This window comes from Bombus flavifrons, chromosome 13, assembly GCF_040668555.2.
Source record: "Bombus flavifrons isolate JBK064 chromosome 13, iyBomFlav1_principal, whole genome shotgun sequence".
NCBI classification, from domain to species: domain Eukaryota; kingdom Metazoa; phylum Arthropoda; class Insecta; order Hymenoptera; family Apidae; genus Bombus; species Bombus flavifrons.
This window is the reverse complement of record NC_138454.1, coordinates 12,297,090-12,313,691: the sequence shown is the minus strand read 5'-3', so window position 1 is coordinate 12,313,691 and position 16,602 is coordinate 12,297,090. Positions and strand designations below refer to the sequence as shown.

Here is a 16,602-nt window from a genome sequence, read left to right as displayed (position 1 = left end):
TTCCCCTGTAGTTGCGCGTACTTTAATCACAGTTTTAAGTACAGTTTAAGTACAGTTTTCCCTGCAAGGTAGCGACGGTGAATTTATGGTGGATGCGTCGTTGCGTTACGCGATACTTCGATGTTCACCGACGTTGATCGACGAAGATAACGCATTGTTACGCAAGTAGATTGAATATTTATGGCGATTAGCAGAGAAGATTGTTACGAGGAGGAAATTGGTTAAATCCTGCGGACTCGTTATGTGGTTTGCAAGCATCGACTTTAAGGAGTCTGTGCTTTTTATGTTTATCTCACTGTATATTCTATATACATATGTATCTATATTCTTATCTATATTTGCTCGATGGATTGGTAGGTTTTTACGATAATGATTTTGCAAGACGAAGATGATTACGATCGTAATAAAATCCTGTTACGTAAGCATTATATCAGCGTATTCACGGTGAAACGATACGAATCAAAGCCTTGAAGAATTATTATTAGACCTATTATCTATTTGGAAATCCTTTTTTAATTCTACTATCCACCGTGTCTTTAGATTTCTGCTTTGACAAATTATTAGTATTCGTATTACGTTCCTTTTTTGTGGTTATTTAGCAGTTTATGGCTGTTATTTGGTCGTTACGTAGCAAATATTACAAGTCGGGATTATCATAGAGATTGAGAAATATGTTGTAAGCAGAAACGCGCAAGGTCTGACAGAAATGCGCTTAGTGGTTCAAATCATTAAGCTCGATAGCATTATTCTATCGCATCGCCTCTATTCCCATTCGTATCGTAAAACTAAGACACGCTATCCGCGAAACGTGGAGCAAATCTATCGACGTTTAAAAGTTAATCTGCTTCGTTGGTATAAACGCGCCTAATTTCCTCTACGCGTGTCCAACGCGAATTAACCCCGTAACCGTTCGATTAATTTGCAGAACGCATCTGCCGTAGAAAATATGACGAAATAAGATGTTACATTGGAATTGCGTCATTTAAAACGGGAAGCGAAGCGATTACTAATAACCGTTCGCAACAAGCGAACGGTCCTTGATGACTTTTAATAACGTCAGCGATCCAGTGAGGAATCGACGGATTCCGACCAGGCTTTCAACGTTATTCGATCTTGGTCGATTTTCCATATCCTTTCGAGTCTCTTACGCTTTTATAGGCCACTTTGCTCCTCGTCGATGGACAGAAGTGAGAAACGAGGCGGTTCGTACGATCGATAAAATCGTCGCCCGTGATCCGAGATCAAAAGAGGCAGGGCAGGAGGCTCGTCCGAATCGGGCGAGAAATTATCATAATTCGTTTCACGGCCGAAATTTTGATGGAGGATCGTTTCTCAGATTCCACGGTCACGCAGCTGTTTGAATTAACGATATCCGGATAATAAAATCGACCTTTTCGCTAGCGGGACAACTGTTCGCATACGCGCTTCCACCGTTCGTACTTTCGTCTTTAACGTAGACGCCACTTTTGAGTAGAGACGATTTAAATCATTCGATTGTAGCGCGTATACTTTGAGTTCTTAAATGTCGGATATTTTAAGATGCGAGAATGCTAATTCTCGCATAAATTCGATCCTTACGTCGTCTCTGGAAGAATAATCGCGGGGGCAAGAAATAGGTAAAACGTATCGCACAAAAAAATCGACGTATCAAATATCTGGATGAAAGATACGTTACGAAGAACGAATACAAAGAGCGAGAGCATTTTCATTTCCGTGTCCCGTTGTCTTCGTTTCTAGATAAATTTCTTACGTTAAAATTTCGTTTGACGCAGCCCTTCGTGTTATTCGTACTGGTACGATATCCCGACGAAATTTATATAGACAGATTTATATAGATTCCCAATTTCAAATTCCAAGTTCCAAGTTGCCTAAAAATTCTTCGAGGTTCTAGCTTCAGCGACTCGACTTTCGATATTTTTCATCGTTTTACCAAGAAACCGATTGGATCGAGCAAACGACGAGGTCGTGACGACTAAATTACCGCCAAGGATCGTAAAACGGTAACACCCGGAAATAAAAACGTCGATCGATCACCAATTTTATATCGACGCGTTGAAAATCGTACGAGGACGGACGGGACGAAGCCGACACGCGTTTAACCACGCGCGGAATAAAATTTGAGTTACGCCGCCTCCGGACGTTCCCTGCTCTCTTTGAAACGGCCGAACGAGGGAAAGGGTCCGAACAGCTTCGAGATATTAAACCCGCCATAAATCAGCGGTGGCTTACCGACCGCGAGAACACCCTAATTCCCCGATCATTTTCGGTAGCCGACAATTACTTAACGGCGTAATTATTGCCAGAAAATGAAATCTCACGCAGATTTCTGCGATCTACCCTCCGACGAATCGACGTCGCTGTACATCGATGTAAATGGCAGTCCGTTGTAAACGAGTTTCGTCTTTACTCGAATCGAACATATGCCATCCGAAGCGGACAACAAGCGTCGAGATGAACCGTTTTCTAAACGCGGTCGATAAGATGTAAAAATCGCTGAATCGATGCCAGTAAAATCGAAAGATTCGATAAAACGTGGAAACCGGCGAGTTCTCGATATATTTTTTTGAAATCGTGAAAATTCTTGCACTCGGAGCATCGATACGGGATATCCTTTACAGTTAGGTAAATTACGGGTTGGGCCACTCGCTCGTCGAGCGATTCAGTTCGGTGATTACGAACAGGGAAAATGGATACGAAAGAGATGCTGCGAAGAGAACGTCCCAAAAACATGGTAATAAAAGGGACACGCGAGACGTAAGAGCTCACGGGTGAAGGATGATTTAAGGAGGCCTTTTTAACAGCGGCGACAAACTTTTCGCCACGTTATTACGATGGAATTACATTAAAAAGGGGAGAAATTCTCGCGTGTCGATCCCTCGTTATTCATCGACGATATCCGACACCGGTGCAACGATTTATTCGGCGTTATCGGCAATTATTACTTCACCTCCTCCAAAATCCTGTCGCATGTGTCCCTTCCCCCCTTTCTTTCGCTCTTTCGCCTTGTTCGCTCTTTCTCGCGCTCTCTTTCGCCGTTTCCCCTCTTTCTTTTTCTCCGCTCCGCCTTAATTTTGGCGCTACATGGTAAAAAAGAGTGTCGCTTCCTGTTCCAGGCTTCGCAGATCAGGCCGAAATTACTCCGAGGCCAGAACAGCGACAGACCAACACGACCGCCGGCCAAATTATTATTACGGCAAAAACCGAGCAGGAAGTTGCCTTCTTATCTTTTGTAAAAATCTCGGGGCGAAACGCGAAACGCGAAATTGCGCGAATAAATGTCGGATTCCCCGCTGGTCTCTTGTCTCCGCGGCGATGGCGCGAACGTGCAAAGTTATCGAGCATGAAGATCGTCCGACGGAGGTTCGCCCGATCCAAGAAAAAACAGCGTAACATTCAATATTCGAACGGTCGTGCCACTTTTTTTTTTTTTTTTTTTTTTACAGGGAGAAACGAGTCTCGTCGAGTGATTGTTTTAGATACTTGTTTTTTAATCTCTTGATTTACGACCTTCCGTCTAAGTAGCTACTTAAGAGGCTGTTATAATTAATCGTCGCTGTAATATACGCGACGATCGGACTGCGACTAAAACGTATAAAATATCCACGTTTCCTGTTCCATTTTTTGTATCGAGCATTGTAACTCGATGGAAGATCATTTTCTGCGTAGATTTCATTCTCTTAATCGTACCGTCGGAAGTATGAATTTGCGCAAAACTTCGCCGTCAATGGAGAACGATCGTTTTTCAACTAGCTAATAACGATCGAACGTATAATCGGTAACTTGCAACGCAAAAAGCTGAACCAACTAAAGAGGAGCTTTTCTCGGAAGATCGCGGGAAACCGATCTTTCGCGCTTCGTTAGAAATCATGGCGAATCGCTATACGTATAAGTTTAATTGCCGCGTATAGCGGTCGAAGAGGAAAATCTCGGACAAGGGATCGAAGACGGTTGATAAGACCGGGGAAAGAAGGAAGCGGGACTAATCGTAAGAGAGAAAGGAGGAGGAAGAAGAAGATGATCGAGATAAAAAAAGATACGCGAAATAGCGTGCCGATGCATACCGACGCGTAACACCGTATAGGCCATAAACTAGCGGGGGTAGAAAGATATTTATGCGACGGCTGGCGAGCATAGAAGAGCGAAGAAGGATTATATCTTCGGATACGTAATAACGGTTAGCTTAGAATTAGCGAACTAATGCGGGCAAGCGCGTCGATCGGTATCGCGTTTGCCATTTAGGCCCTAACCAAACTATACACCTGCCCTACCTGTAATCACGATCCATCTACGCTAACAGATTTTTTCTCTCCTTCCTTCTCCGTCTTTCCCTCTTCTTTGCGCACGAGGGACACGCGATGCGATGATCTCTCTTTTTCGCTCTGCAGTCGATCCTAAATCGCATGTATTCGTAATTGAAATGTACGAGCGATACTTACGCCCTTCGTATGGCTCTCTTTAAAGCTGCGTTAACAGCTAATCGACTGGTTAATGGCTGATAAGATTTTGACCCGACTCTTTGGCTAATCCGTAAAGTGTTTATACGAGGATGCCGAGGGTTGAACGAGGACGAGGATGCTTTTACGATTGGATCATCGATTGGATACGACGAAATATTTCCTAGGTATTCGGCGCTCTGTGTGGCTGCTTGGCATTATATCCGTTGAACATAGGTTATGATATATACATTTTTGGAAATAAATCGCGACAAGTAGATAAGTAGATATTTATGGATTTACATGGGCGAAAGTGTCCAAAATGTGTAAAAGTTACGATACTTATGTAACAAACGAAACTAGTTTCCATTTAAGTTTCATTCCTTTAATCGTATTCATAGGAATATGAGATGAAAGAGACGAATGTTAAAATTAAGGGGAATTCTTGAATTATCAAATCTCTAAAATAAAAGAATCTTTTGCGAACAGAAATTCATATTTCGCTTTACTTTCGAAGAGTTCTCGTTCCTTACCATAGAACTTGAAAGTCGCATTTTTAAAATCCTATTCTGCTCTACCACGCGTTCTAATTATATCGATCGCTAATGTCGCAGGCATTTTTTCACGCAAAGATCTCCGATCAATCGTAAATCATTCTGCCTCGATCGAATAAAGTCTCGGTTCGGATACTTAACCGTTTAATTGCTCGAGTAATTAAGGCGATACAACGTATGCGTCGATGATAGCTAAATCGTTAAAAGGAATAAAAAAAAAAAAAAAAAAAAAAACAATCCTCCCTTCGTTTCAACCGCAATCTCGATACCGCAGCTTGTTTAGAAGTCTTACGAGTCGTGTTAATAATCTACTTAAACGTTGAACGAGGGAAACGAGGAGAAGGGACGACGGCAAGTGGAACCTGAGAGGCAAAAAGCACGGCAGACAGTGCGATATAATTAAACTCGTTTAATAACAGGTCTATAGATCTCGCCTCTCGATTCGCCGTATAAAATTCTTCGTTAATTACTGTCAAACTGGCTTCTAAATCGTAATTTAGCCGACGCCTCGAGCGTCCGATCGCTCGTGCAAGGAATCAAGGAGGAGCAACAGAAGAAGAAAGAAGGAGCGAGCGCGAAAGAAAGGACGCGAGCGCGCGTGCACGCGCAAAGAGAATAAGAAAGGAGAGATTTTAATTTTGACCAGCGAACGACTCGTCTTCTGATCTCGCCGACGGTAGCTGACCTCGTAATAAATGTCCGAGAAAAGATAACGAGAGGCTGGCATAAATGTCATCGTATAAATCTGAAACAGCCGATATTCATAGCGCTGTATCATAGCGTTGCTGATACGTCAGTTTTGCCAAGACTCGTTTGGTCGATGGCTGATTTGAAGCTGGATTTCGTCGAATCTGAATTTCTGTCGCTTCGCGTTATACGTATATAGCTACGTGCGACGACAGTGGAGGAGGGTAATTTTTTGAGAAAAATTTCGTCAATTTCCAAGCATGTTTCGTCCTTTTATTCCGTTCGCGTTTTTCTATCGTTGAGAGACGCTTTAAGTTTGCGCAAGGTACGAGAGAGTCGTTGTTGAACAAGATTATGTTGAAAAAGGAGTTACGTTAATTACTTTGAAGAATAAATTGCGGCGATAAAAAAGCGCTGCAAGGACAACGAAGAAGCAGATAAAGCAAAAAAGAAAAAAAAAGGGAAAACGAAATCACAGTGTAAGGACATCAAAAAAGAAATTTTAGCAACAATAAAACAGCGCAAGGACAACGGGCGAGTAATTTTAGTAATTATAAAAAGTGGTACAAGGGCGTCAAAAAACGGATGCAGCAATAAATAAAGTTAGCGCAAGAATACCAAAAGGAGGACGGGCAATGAGAATAAGAGTAAAATTCGAGATACCAGCGATAGAATCAAAGGCTAACGAAGCTGAAGAAAACGACGGATAATTTCCAAGCTACCAATATATACTACGATAGATAGATAATACTGGAAATCTGCAAATTCCAAGCAGAAATGGAAATAGAAATTGAACGTGACGAAATCGAAATTTTAACACCGATATCGACATGGAAATCCCGGAAGGAGTTGAATCGATGGAAAACTCGCAAAGAACGAGATTGCAATTTCCTTCGTATCTTTTCTTCCTTAAAAGACTGCTAGCTACAGTGTCCGAAAACGTTAACCGTATAAGCTAGAAATCTCTGTACGGTAATTGCTGCAAATATAATTCCCCATATTCTCGTGTATATGCGAATACTCTCATATAAGAAAGAATAAACCTGCATTGAGCTTCGAAGACGCTACTAGGAGATAAACGCGTATAGCCTTCGATTTAAATACGTTATGATATCGTATAATCGCAGAAGAATACGATACGATCGTTCGGCGTTCAGGAAAATTAAAATTGACGAATTTCACGAGTGCAAAACTCGACTAAATGCAATCTGTTTGGCATATTGAAAAGGAGGGGAAATACAAGGTAGTAAACGTAGGAGCGTAGTAGAACTCACCTGTATGCGGCATATTGATCCAAGGATTTCCGCGATAGTCTGGAACAGAAACGAGAACGGTTCATTAACGAATGTAGATCATTCGCAATCATCGGTCGATTCTTTGGCGCACGCAATTATTTCGAGCGCTGGGTTCGACCGTTTTATGGCATAACGATGACCATATTTCGTACGTGTGTTGAGAGAGGGTCTCGCATGTGTGCGCCGCAGTTTACGGGAACATAGCCTTTACTGTTAATGAATTTAAATGTATTCAAAGGGCGCGCTTGACGCTTGACACGGCAACCCTTAAATATGCAACCGTACCACGCGGCAAAATATTATCGCCTGCCGGTACCGTGACTCTCATTCCGTGAAAATAACGTAATCGCGGGTGAAACCGAGCCTAGGTCGATTATTCGCGATCGGCGCGCGTATCGACGATTTTGCCACCCGGCGACGAACGCGCGTGAAGGCAGCTGTAATTTGATCGGGCAGAGCCTTCCGAACAATTTCTGTCGATTTAATTTTAACGTAACGTTTAAGAAACGATTTAAATCGCTTATCGGCGTCTTGTTTTAGGGATAGATGCACACATAGCTCGTAACTAAATCGCGTTCGTTGGAGGTCGAGGAAAGAGGATCTGGTTTGTTCTTTTTTTATTTCTGCCGGAATTATTGCAACGTGCCAAGTTATTGGTTGAGTTAAGACGTTTTGGCGGTAACCAAAATCGTCAGACAGGCACCTCACCCGTTATTATTACCGTTATATAAAACGAAAAATTCGTATTCGAAATTTCTATATTAGGAAAATTCAAGATGATTGTACATGGTCGACGATTGGTTAGGCGATATAAAGAAACATTCGATCGCTGTATCGGGTCGATACGAAAGTATCGTCGCGCTAAACAAACGGAATATGAACGATTTTTTATCGTGGAATTGTAACGAGTAGGTTTGCGAAAATATTCTAAGCGCCGTCTTATTAGACACACTCGATCGCAAATCATAAGTCACGTCAACCGGCATTAATTCGTTTCGCTGATTCCAATTCTCCGCTTGTCCTACAGTAGCAATTTTCGTCGAAATAAGCAACGGCAGAAACGTTATATAGGTATAACTATCGCTACTAAAAGTTATTTCCTGGTCACGGGATACTTTTTTCCTGTTTCGTCGAGTATTTTGGACGAGCGAACCACCGTTCCGCCCTGTACTTCCTATTTCCGTCAAAGTACCGATTACGGAATCATAAGCGTCCGAAACGTCTAAAACGAAATAAAATACTTTTGAAATGGCACAACGAATAAGACGCGATAATTTGTAAAAGTTTCTCTTCTCCTTCGATCGCGAGTAAAGGCGGAGTAGTTCTTTCGCGACACGCGAGAACCGCTAAAATCCATAAGAACGATTCTTTCTTCCTCCGAATAAAGATGCAGCAACTCTGCCGCGGTACGAGACAAGTTCCACCAAGATTTACAAAAAAATTATCCGATATTCTCTCATTCGCAGTCGAAAGTCTGCCTTTCTTCTTCCACGAAACAAGGCGCTATTCTCGCTAATTCTTCTCGCTAAATCTTCGAAAGCGCGGGGTTCGACCGAACCTCGCGAATGCGTTCCACGTCCGAAGGTCGCCTAACAGCGTATATCGATGATCATGTTAACGCGTAGATACTTGATCGAAAGAAGTACGTAGACAGTTCTTGGATATGGAAAGGAGAGGAAACCGGTGGGTGTGTCGGTGGCGACCGCGACGGCTTGAGAACTCTAAAGAGATCGAACGGTAGCGGAAAACTACGTGGAATGCGTGCGTAGCGTGGCGGGTGGCGTGTACTTTGTGATGCAAATTAATGCGCGATTACCAAAGCACCCGCTACCCCCGCCGCCCTTTGCTTTCTCGTCGTTACCCTCGCCTCGTTCGTGTCGAGGTCCCCGCCAGCGGAGCAAATGGCCAACACGGTTGTGTTTGCGAAGCGAGTAGAGAGCACGGTTTCAGGTGTATTCTCGGCTATGTGCAACGAGTACCGAGCTCACCCCGGTCACTCGATGGCTACCCACGCATTAAGCCTGCTTACACGCTCGCTCCCCTAATCTGATGTAACTATTACACGTTACGCGGCTGCACGGTCGCGCTATCGACGAAATTATTCCTCTTTTTTTTCCTCTTCCCCCGTTTCGTCTTCTTCTTCCTCGTTTCCGTTAGAAATTTTGCTACGATTCTTCGTTGCTCGTTCGGAGAAGCTGATCGATCGGTCGCGAGATAATTTACACGCGCGAAAAGGTATCGTCGAAAGCGTCACAGCTGAGAATAATCGGGCAGACAGCGGATATTAACGCAAATTCGAAGAGTTTGCCGTATCCACGAAATATTATCGCCTAGCTGAATTTCACACAGCTTTCTTCGCATTTTATTATTTTAAACGGTAACGCGATCATAGATGGCTTTACTCGGACGTCTACTACGAATCGATTTATCATCGATAAGATTTGTATCTCGTGGATTTAAAATATATGGAACATCGAGGAGAAAAATGAACGTGAGAATCGTGTCGCGTATCAGCGAAATTTCGAGATCCGCAAGAAATCGGGAATGTCGTATTCGAGTCGGTGTCTCGCAAGAAAACAAGCTGAACATTTTTGCCCCGCGTCCGCGCAAAGACCTGGAAAATCGACGGTGCAAAGTTATTACGGCGTCGACGATCGCCGTGGAAAAACTCGATTCTACGTATATGGTGTTTGTAAAGTTCGCGGATACCAAATTCCAACACGAAGTGATTTCAAGGTGTCAAGCTTGTTGCTCGTTAAAGCAGCGGTTGCCCCTTTATTCGTTCGAGGATACGAGCACGATTCGGAAGCAGGATGTACAACGACGCGTATTAATTTAATTAGTACAACTTTCATCGCGAAACCGTCATCGACGAAGGTTCTCGTTTTTCGTCTCAAAGCCCGTTTCTTTCGGGACGGGTTCTCGCTCTCTCGAGTTTTCATATTTCGGCAAAGATACTTTTTACTTTCAGACGGTACAGACATCCGCGCGCGGTTGAAATTTTGCAGAAAATCGATTATTCGTACCAAGTATTCGATTTCGTGTCTTCGACGCGTTCTTTTAAGTTTCGTTTGTACTATGCCAAGCCATCGAGTATCCGAATATAAAGTTCCGAGTCTTGTTAGAGAGTTCACGTGTCTTCGCTGTAATCTCGGTAGGAAATCGAAGGCTAAATTCGAAGATCCGTAAACGTATTCCGATTTAATCGTAGTAGCCACGAGTTGAATGGAAACGCGTCTACCGCAAACTATATGTATCTATATAAGGATCGATTCGTTTCTTTTTAATTCGATAGTTATCGCAAGAATTCGAAAATCTAGGAATTCGGAAGTCGAAGAATCGATATCGACGTTGCCGCGAAAAATCGTGCGACCAACGATCCACGATATCCATTTTCCCTCAAAAAGTGAAACGTTTCGCTTGAAAAACAAGCTGCCTTGCCGTTATCGTTATCGCTAACCATCTTCGAGGCTTGATATTTACGAGACAAAACGCTTCCTTCGTTCCACATAGGAAGAAAATTACTGGCAATTTTCTTTCGTAGGCGTCAGCGAGGTTGCGTTCGATTCGAAAGGATGATCGGAAATTCCGCGCGGCCAGTTTCTCGTCGAACGGCGGTCGCCACAATAAAATATCTCGGTAATGAGGATTGAACGATTATTATAAATCAAACAGGGCCGGCAACGCGGATCGTTCGCCGCATTTCTCGCGCGCCACGTGTTTTGCCGTTGTTACTCTCTCGTGAACACGTGTCCCGCCTCCCGCTTTATTTCTTTCTTCGATGTTGCTCTTCGCTCGCCCCGCGGTACGTGCAAAAGTGACGTACGAACCGAACGCTCTCGGACTCCGACACGCTGAATTTTTCTCCCGGTTCGCAAGGGGGCCGCCGTGAATTTCTTTTGGCCACGCTATGATACCGATGTTTCAATTACGCGGCTTGGCCGAAACTCGCGCCTAAAGGCTTGATGGATGCTTCGAATAAAAAGAGGATGACCAGGGGCGTGTAAAAATTTGTGGAAACGCCGAAACTCGAAGGGCCGATGTACCGTGGAATTTTAAGGCTTAACAAGATCTGTTCGACTTTGAATTTAAGGAAATATAAATTAATTTACAGATTTTGGGTATGCGGATTATCGCGCGAACGCTTTATAACGCGTGTCAGAGCAGGATCGTTTAACTCGTAAATAGATTCGAAGGATTTCGAGGAATTCACCGACTACTTCTCGAGAAACAAATATTTCACTTCGACAAGGAGATTTCGATACTTGCTCGAACTCGCTCAAAGTTCCGTCGTTACCGCGAAAGAAATTTGTAGATGCTTCTTAATAAGTCAATGATAATCTATCTAAATCGATTTAACGCCGTTACAATCTTTATGTCGATTCAAGGTCTTTGATCGGCAGCACGAGCGAGACCTCGTAAATGGAATTTTCCTTAGCAAGCAACGTATTTAACGTTCTATGTAGCTTTCTACGATTTTCGTTCCTTCGTGATCTTTCAATTAATCTCAAATTGAATTAACCGCGAGTTATAGCGTATCGCACGAACGGTAAAACATTGGACGTAATTAAGCGTACAGGAATCGATTATAACGACTGGAAAACCGAGGAACAACACGTAACTACGGTGACATCGATGCCTGCGTAAGACAGTATTGAGCTCCAAACACGATTCACGCGCTCTTCTCTCTCGCTGCTCCGCTTTTCGAAAAGTATAGTACGCGTATTTTTCACTTAGCTATCGTACGCTTGGAAACGTTTATTTCGAATCAACGTAATCTATTTTTTTTCACTATCGTTTAATATATTCTCGACAAAAGTTGAAAGAATCTCGTCGAACTTCAACTCGTTATTGTTAATAAATATATTTCGTCATTCCGTCGATAAATAGGAAAAGAACTTTGCGAAGAATCCTTGGCTGCGTCGTTTCATGCGTCGTTTCATCGAGTCACCGAGGTAAAAACGAATCCCTCTAACCCTTGCGATAACGATCCAGCAAAGAAGAAAGCCCGAAGAAATTTCTTGAAAGGGATTGCCAAGCGACAAACTACGTAACCGTCTAACGTAATATCCGTCTGAAACGAGTACTCGAACCCCTGCATCTTTTCTTCCGATGGTGTATCGTCGACACGGGAAACCTTTGAAAAACGAAGATACAGTACGGATCAAAATGTAAGGTAACAATAACGAGGTTGTAAGTTAATTGAAAGCAGCGATCGATGTTTTAGAGTCGGCGTGGTATTCCATTCGCGATTAATCGATTGTTATTGACCGATTAGTTCGATAACTCGAGAAACGAGAAAGAGAGGGGAATAAGGTATAGACGTAACATTTCTCGAAACAGTCTACGCTATGAAGTTTTATCAGCGAGTCTACAACTTTACAGATTTAATATGTAATAAATATTTCGTTAGAACGTAATCGAAATGTACGGAGCGAGAAGCGCTAGAGCAAAGGACTAAATTTGGCGAAAGTCGATATTGTTTATTTCCAAATAAAATTCTTTTTTCAGCTCGGCCTGGAGAAAAAGCGAACTGGAACGTTCGCGAAGCGTGGAAACGAAACGACAGGTATTGACGTTAAAAACACGATGGAAACCCGAAGAGCCGCAAATATGTCATCCAATCATCGTGAAAGTTAGAAATCTATTTCCCTTGTTACGTCTTTCGTTGCAGGTTATCCAGCCGTGGAAAAGGTTCGATTTGAGAACCGCAGGCGGTAAATCGCCGGTAAGGTCACGCTTTTACGTGTAAGCCCTAAGCGAAATCTAGTTTTTGTTTATTCATTAGGTTACCCCGCTTTAAGTGGTACGTGGAGAAGGCTTGCCCCGACACAGCCAACGTTACACCGCGTTCAGGGTGGGAGGAGGGTGACAGGGGGACGGGGGTGGACCGCCGTATCTCCGATATGCCACCAGCCATAAAAATCTGAATATATTAGGCCTACATGCACACGACATCTCGCTCGGATCGTGAACACGTTACCCACGATAATCTATGCTCGTTTCTAGCACACTTTAACACGTTTCTGCGTACCTACTGGCCGTGGCTACCGTGGCCGCTCTACCTGCTAGCTTCTTCCTTCGGCCACCTTTTTCCAACTATCCTTCTTTCCCATCCTCTCTATTTACGTTGCGGTTCCGTGTAAAAAACTTGTGTCGCGACTTCCTTTCGTAGATGGATGGTCTGGTTTCGATGCAAAATTCGAAAGCTTCAATTCGCTTCCTAACGAAAGTTAGGAGAAATTCGAAAGAACGGGCGCGACGTTCGTTCCTACGATTTAACGATTTAGATCTGGTCGTTAGATCATGCGCAAGATGCTTGAATTTAATAGATCTTAAAATTAGCATTGTAATCTGTATCGTAGGTATCACGCGATAAAAGTACCGTCAATCGCATCTGTCGTGCGAAATATAAAGTACAAGTTGAAGTTAAATAACTTGGCTCGAGTCTGACCCAAGGTTCCGCGGTTTTTTATAACCGAACGATACAAATCGGGGCTGATACGGACTTAATTATTCGCATATTCCGATAGTTGGAGAGGCCGAATTCGAACGCTCGCTAACTCTCTGTACCGTTCAACCATGAAAGAACGCGCGAACTTTGGTATTCTAGTTAAAAATCCCTATCAATTTGCGACAAATTGGTTGTCCGATAAATATCGCCTTTTTACGTAATTGACCGGCCTTATCCTTTAGATTTGCTATTTATAAAGGTATTTGTACGATGTACAACGATGTTTGGCATGCCACAAAATTGCAACGAATATTAAACGCAAAAAGAATATCTTCGGGGCCACGTCGCTCAAGGTTAGCTGGAAAACCGACATAAAATTGTCGCTTATCGTTGAGCACAAGCACGAATTTAGCGGAATCTCGATTTTTTTTTTTTTTTTTCTCTCCCTCGAAATATATCGAAGGCGAGCACCAAGAAGCCTGGTGAGCTTTCGAGAGCGCGGCGAAGCAACGAGCAAAAAGGGCGGACAGGGGACTGGAGGGAGGTAATTAGAATAATTCGGGCCGCTGTGGTTCACGCCACACGGACGAATTTGCATTTTAAATGAAGCAATGGCGTGTCAGAGGCCCCCGGTTGCGCCGGCCAAGCAGAGCGGCAGAACTTTGTGTTTTATAAGGAACTTTAATATTTATCGCGTATATCCAAACCGAATAAATCTCTATATGTATATGTATACACGTAGGACCGGGTACACGTATACAAGGACCCGCGTATACACTGCTGTCCGTAAATATACATAACGTTACAGCATTTACGTCAGACTGATTGGAAAAGTTTGACAAATTCCGCTTTGTCTAGTACGTTACGTTATCGGAATACTATCGTTAATTCGTAATTAGCGTCATAAATATCAACGATTATATCCTTTCGTTCCATATGTGTAGTCTCATGCAGAATTTCAAATTGATTTTTGTAAAATTCTCGTGTTGCATGGAACGTGTAGCGATTTTAAACTCTCGTCCGATAGCGTAAGAGTGGCAAACTTTTATCGAAATAATGGATTTATAATGGAAAATAAAGTTGTGTATAAAACGAAAATGCTGGAAAATATTCGATTTGCGTTAACTACGCCGTACGACGCGTATAATATGTCCGTGAAAAATATCTACGGGTATTTGAATACTTTTGCGAGCTACGGTACATCTAGCCTTTATCTCGCGTATAAACTTATGTATATATATATATATATATATATATTTATATACACACGCACACAAATACGTTAAGGGCTTCCTTGTTTGGACGTAGTCACGGGCAGTTCATGCTCGCGTTTTCTTTCTTTCCTCTTTCGCCGATCGAAAGAACCGGCACACGAGTCGTTCCTCTCCGCCGTGCCGGGGTCCCTAACGGTGGATCGTTATCGCGTAATTAGCGCCGCTGATTTTCGTGTTATGTCATTGACACGCATACGGCCGTACGATGATACCCTTCATTTCGGGTTATCGAGACCCGCCAGTGGAAAGAGGAGATTCCTCGTTCCCCGAATCGGAGGAATCAGAGGGACGTGTTTCGACTACGGTCGCACGTGTTCCTTTTCCTTTTTGCTTTATTTTCGACTTAATCGCACCACCTGAAATTGAACGGGAAAATGATCTTTGCATCTCCCTTGGGTGTGAAATTCTACTTGTTTTTGAAAGTTCCTTTGGAATTTGATCGATTATATTTATGAAATTTGGTAAAACGGTAGTTGGACAATTTGGAAATTCGAGCGTAATCAACGTACAGGGAAGGGTGGATTTTTACAGCTACGTTTCGTTGTTTATTGCCGCGCCAGTTATTACAGATATTCGAATCGAGGTTCGTGCGAAACGTACACGAGGCAAATCTGATCGATTCTACGAGGTTAAATCGTTCGGTTTGGATATCAAAATTGCGAACGTAGGCGAAATTTTTCTTTGATCGCGGAGCAACGTTACCGCGTATTTTTTTTTTTTTTTGTTTTTTAACTTTAAAATGAATCAGCACGATTCTAATGAACGATTAATAGTCGCAAAAATGGATTTTAAGATATTACATAGGAAAAGAGTTACTCGGTAAATTATCGAGGTTATCTAAATGAATGGATCTACTCGAATAATTTCATACTCGTTAAAATATTCCACAACTAAAGACTCTAATAAATTACGTAAATCAACATGAAGTAAAGGTAACCTTTATCGAATAATCGTACAGTCTACGATTATTCGAAAGCAATTCTCCCCGACTATCTCCAGTATCTTCGTTATATTATAAATCAAATCGTTAAGAAACAAGCGACGTTTCAGAGAGTTGGAATTCTTACTTTGTAGCCAGAGCTTGATACAAAATATCCGTTGCCATCTCCGATCGATGCAAACTTTTGTTAAAAATACAACGAAAATCGATGTACGTACCTGTTGATTTTTCCCACAATAAGAACCGCCTCTTCTCGTCCGGAAGAACCAGAGTTGCCACCAATGGTCGATCGTATTGGCGTCAAAAGTCGTTGCGAAAGTTCTCTTTCAATCTTCCATCTCCGTTTTGATTCACGGCGAAATCACGATTCTCGGCATAATTTTAGACACCGATGTTCCGTGACACTTATCGTCGCAGGAAGCGATTCCGCTTTCACGAGTGTTCGAATACGTCAAGAGAAACCAGACTCTATAATGATACACCTACGACGTATGACAGGCCACGACGAGTTTCTCTCCGCTTCGATCCTGTGTTTGCACGCGTCGTCGAAGCTCGACGCGTCGATTGTCTCGTTAATGACCGGCGATCAACGCGATCTATCCGTAGGACGTAGGTTAAATGTCATGTTCGAACGGAGACGCTATCGAGTCGTTCGCTTCGTCGTCGTTGCCGCGATCGACGCTCATCGTTTCTCCGCGCTTCGATTCTTCGTCGAACTGTCGTCGAATACTCTCGTCGGTGCTTGGAACTTGCTTGGAATTTTTGTACGTTCAATCTGTATTTCGCGAGGCGCGGCGAAGCATCGACGACGACGATCCAGAGTAACGCGGAGACGGTTTGCTCGTGCTTCGACAACGATACACCAAGTAGCACGAGGTTCTAACTCGAAAGCGTTGGCGCGCGCCACTCTCCGAAACTCCAGCGAACCGATCCTCTCGTTTCTCTCTCAACACTCGATACCAGAT

General features: G+C 43.0%; 1 protein-coding gene and 1 long non-coding RNA gene across 2 annotated transcripts in view; one reads left to right on the top strand and one right to left on the bottom strand.

Moving 5' to 3' along the window:
* LOC138186089 (uncharacterized) overlaps positions 1 to 13,396 on the top strand; it is a 29,943-nt gene extending 16,547 nt beyond the window's left edge. The window contains exons 2-3 of the long non-coding RNA XR_011174796.1: positions 12,481 to 12,697; positions 12,758 to 13,396. This is a non-coding gene — a long non-coding RNA (uncharacterized LOC138186089). The remainder of the gene's footprint in view (positions 1 to 12,480; positions 12,698 to 12,757) is intronic.
* The window catches only part of Poxn (paired box pox-neuro), a 31,570-nt gene extending 15,188 nt beyond the window's left edge, over positions 1 to 16,382 (bottom strand). The window contains exons 1-2 of the mRNA XM_069125609.1: positions 15,856 to 16,382; positions 6,949 to 6,987 (exon numbers count right to left, since the gene is read on the bottom strand). Of these exons, the coding sequence (XP_068981710.1) occupies positions 6,949 to 6,961 (13 nt within the window). The 5' untranslated portion in view covers positions 6,962 to 6,987; positions 15,856 to 16,382. The remainder of the gene's footprint in view (positions 1 to 6,948; positions 6,988 to 15,855) is intronic.
* Between the last annotated feature and the right edge of the window lie 220 nt (positions 16,383 to 16,602).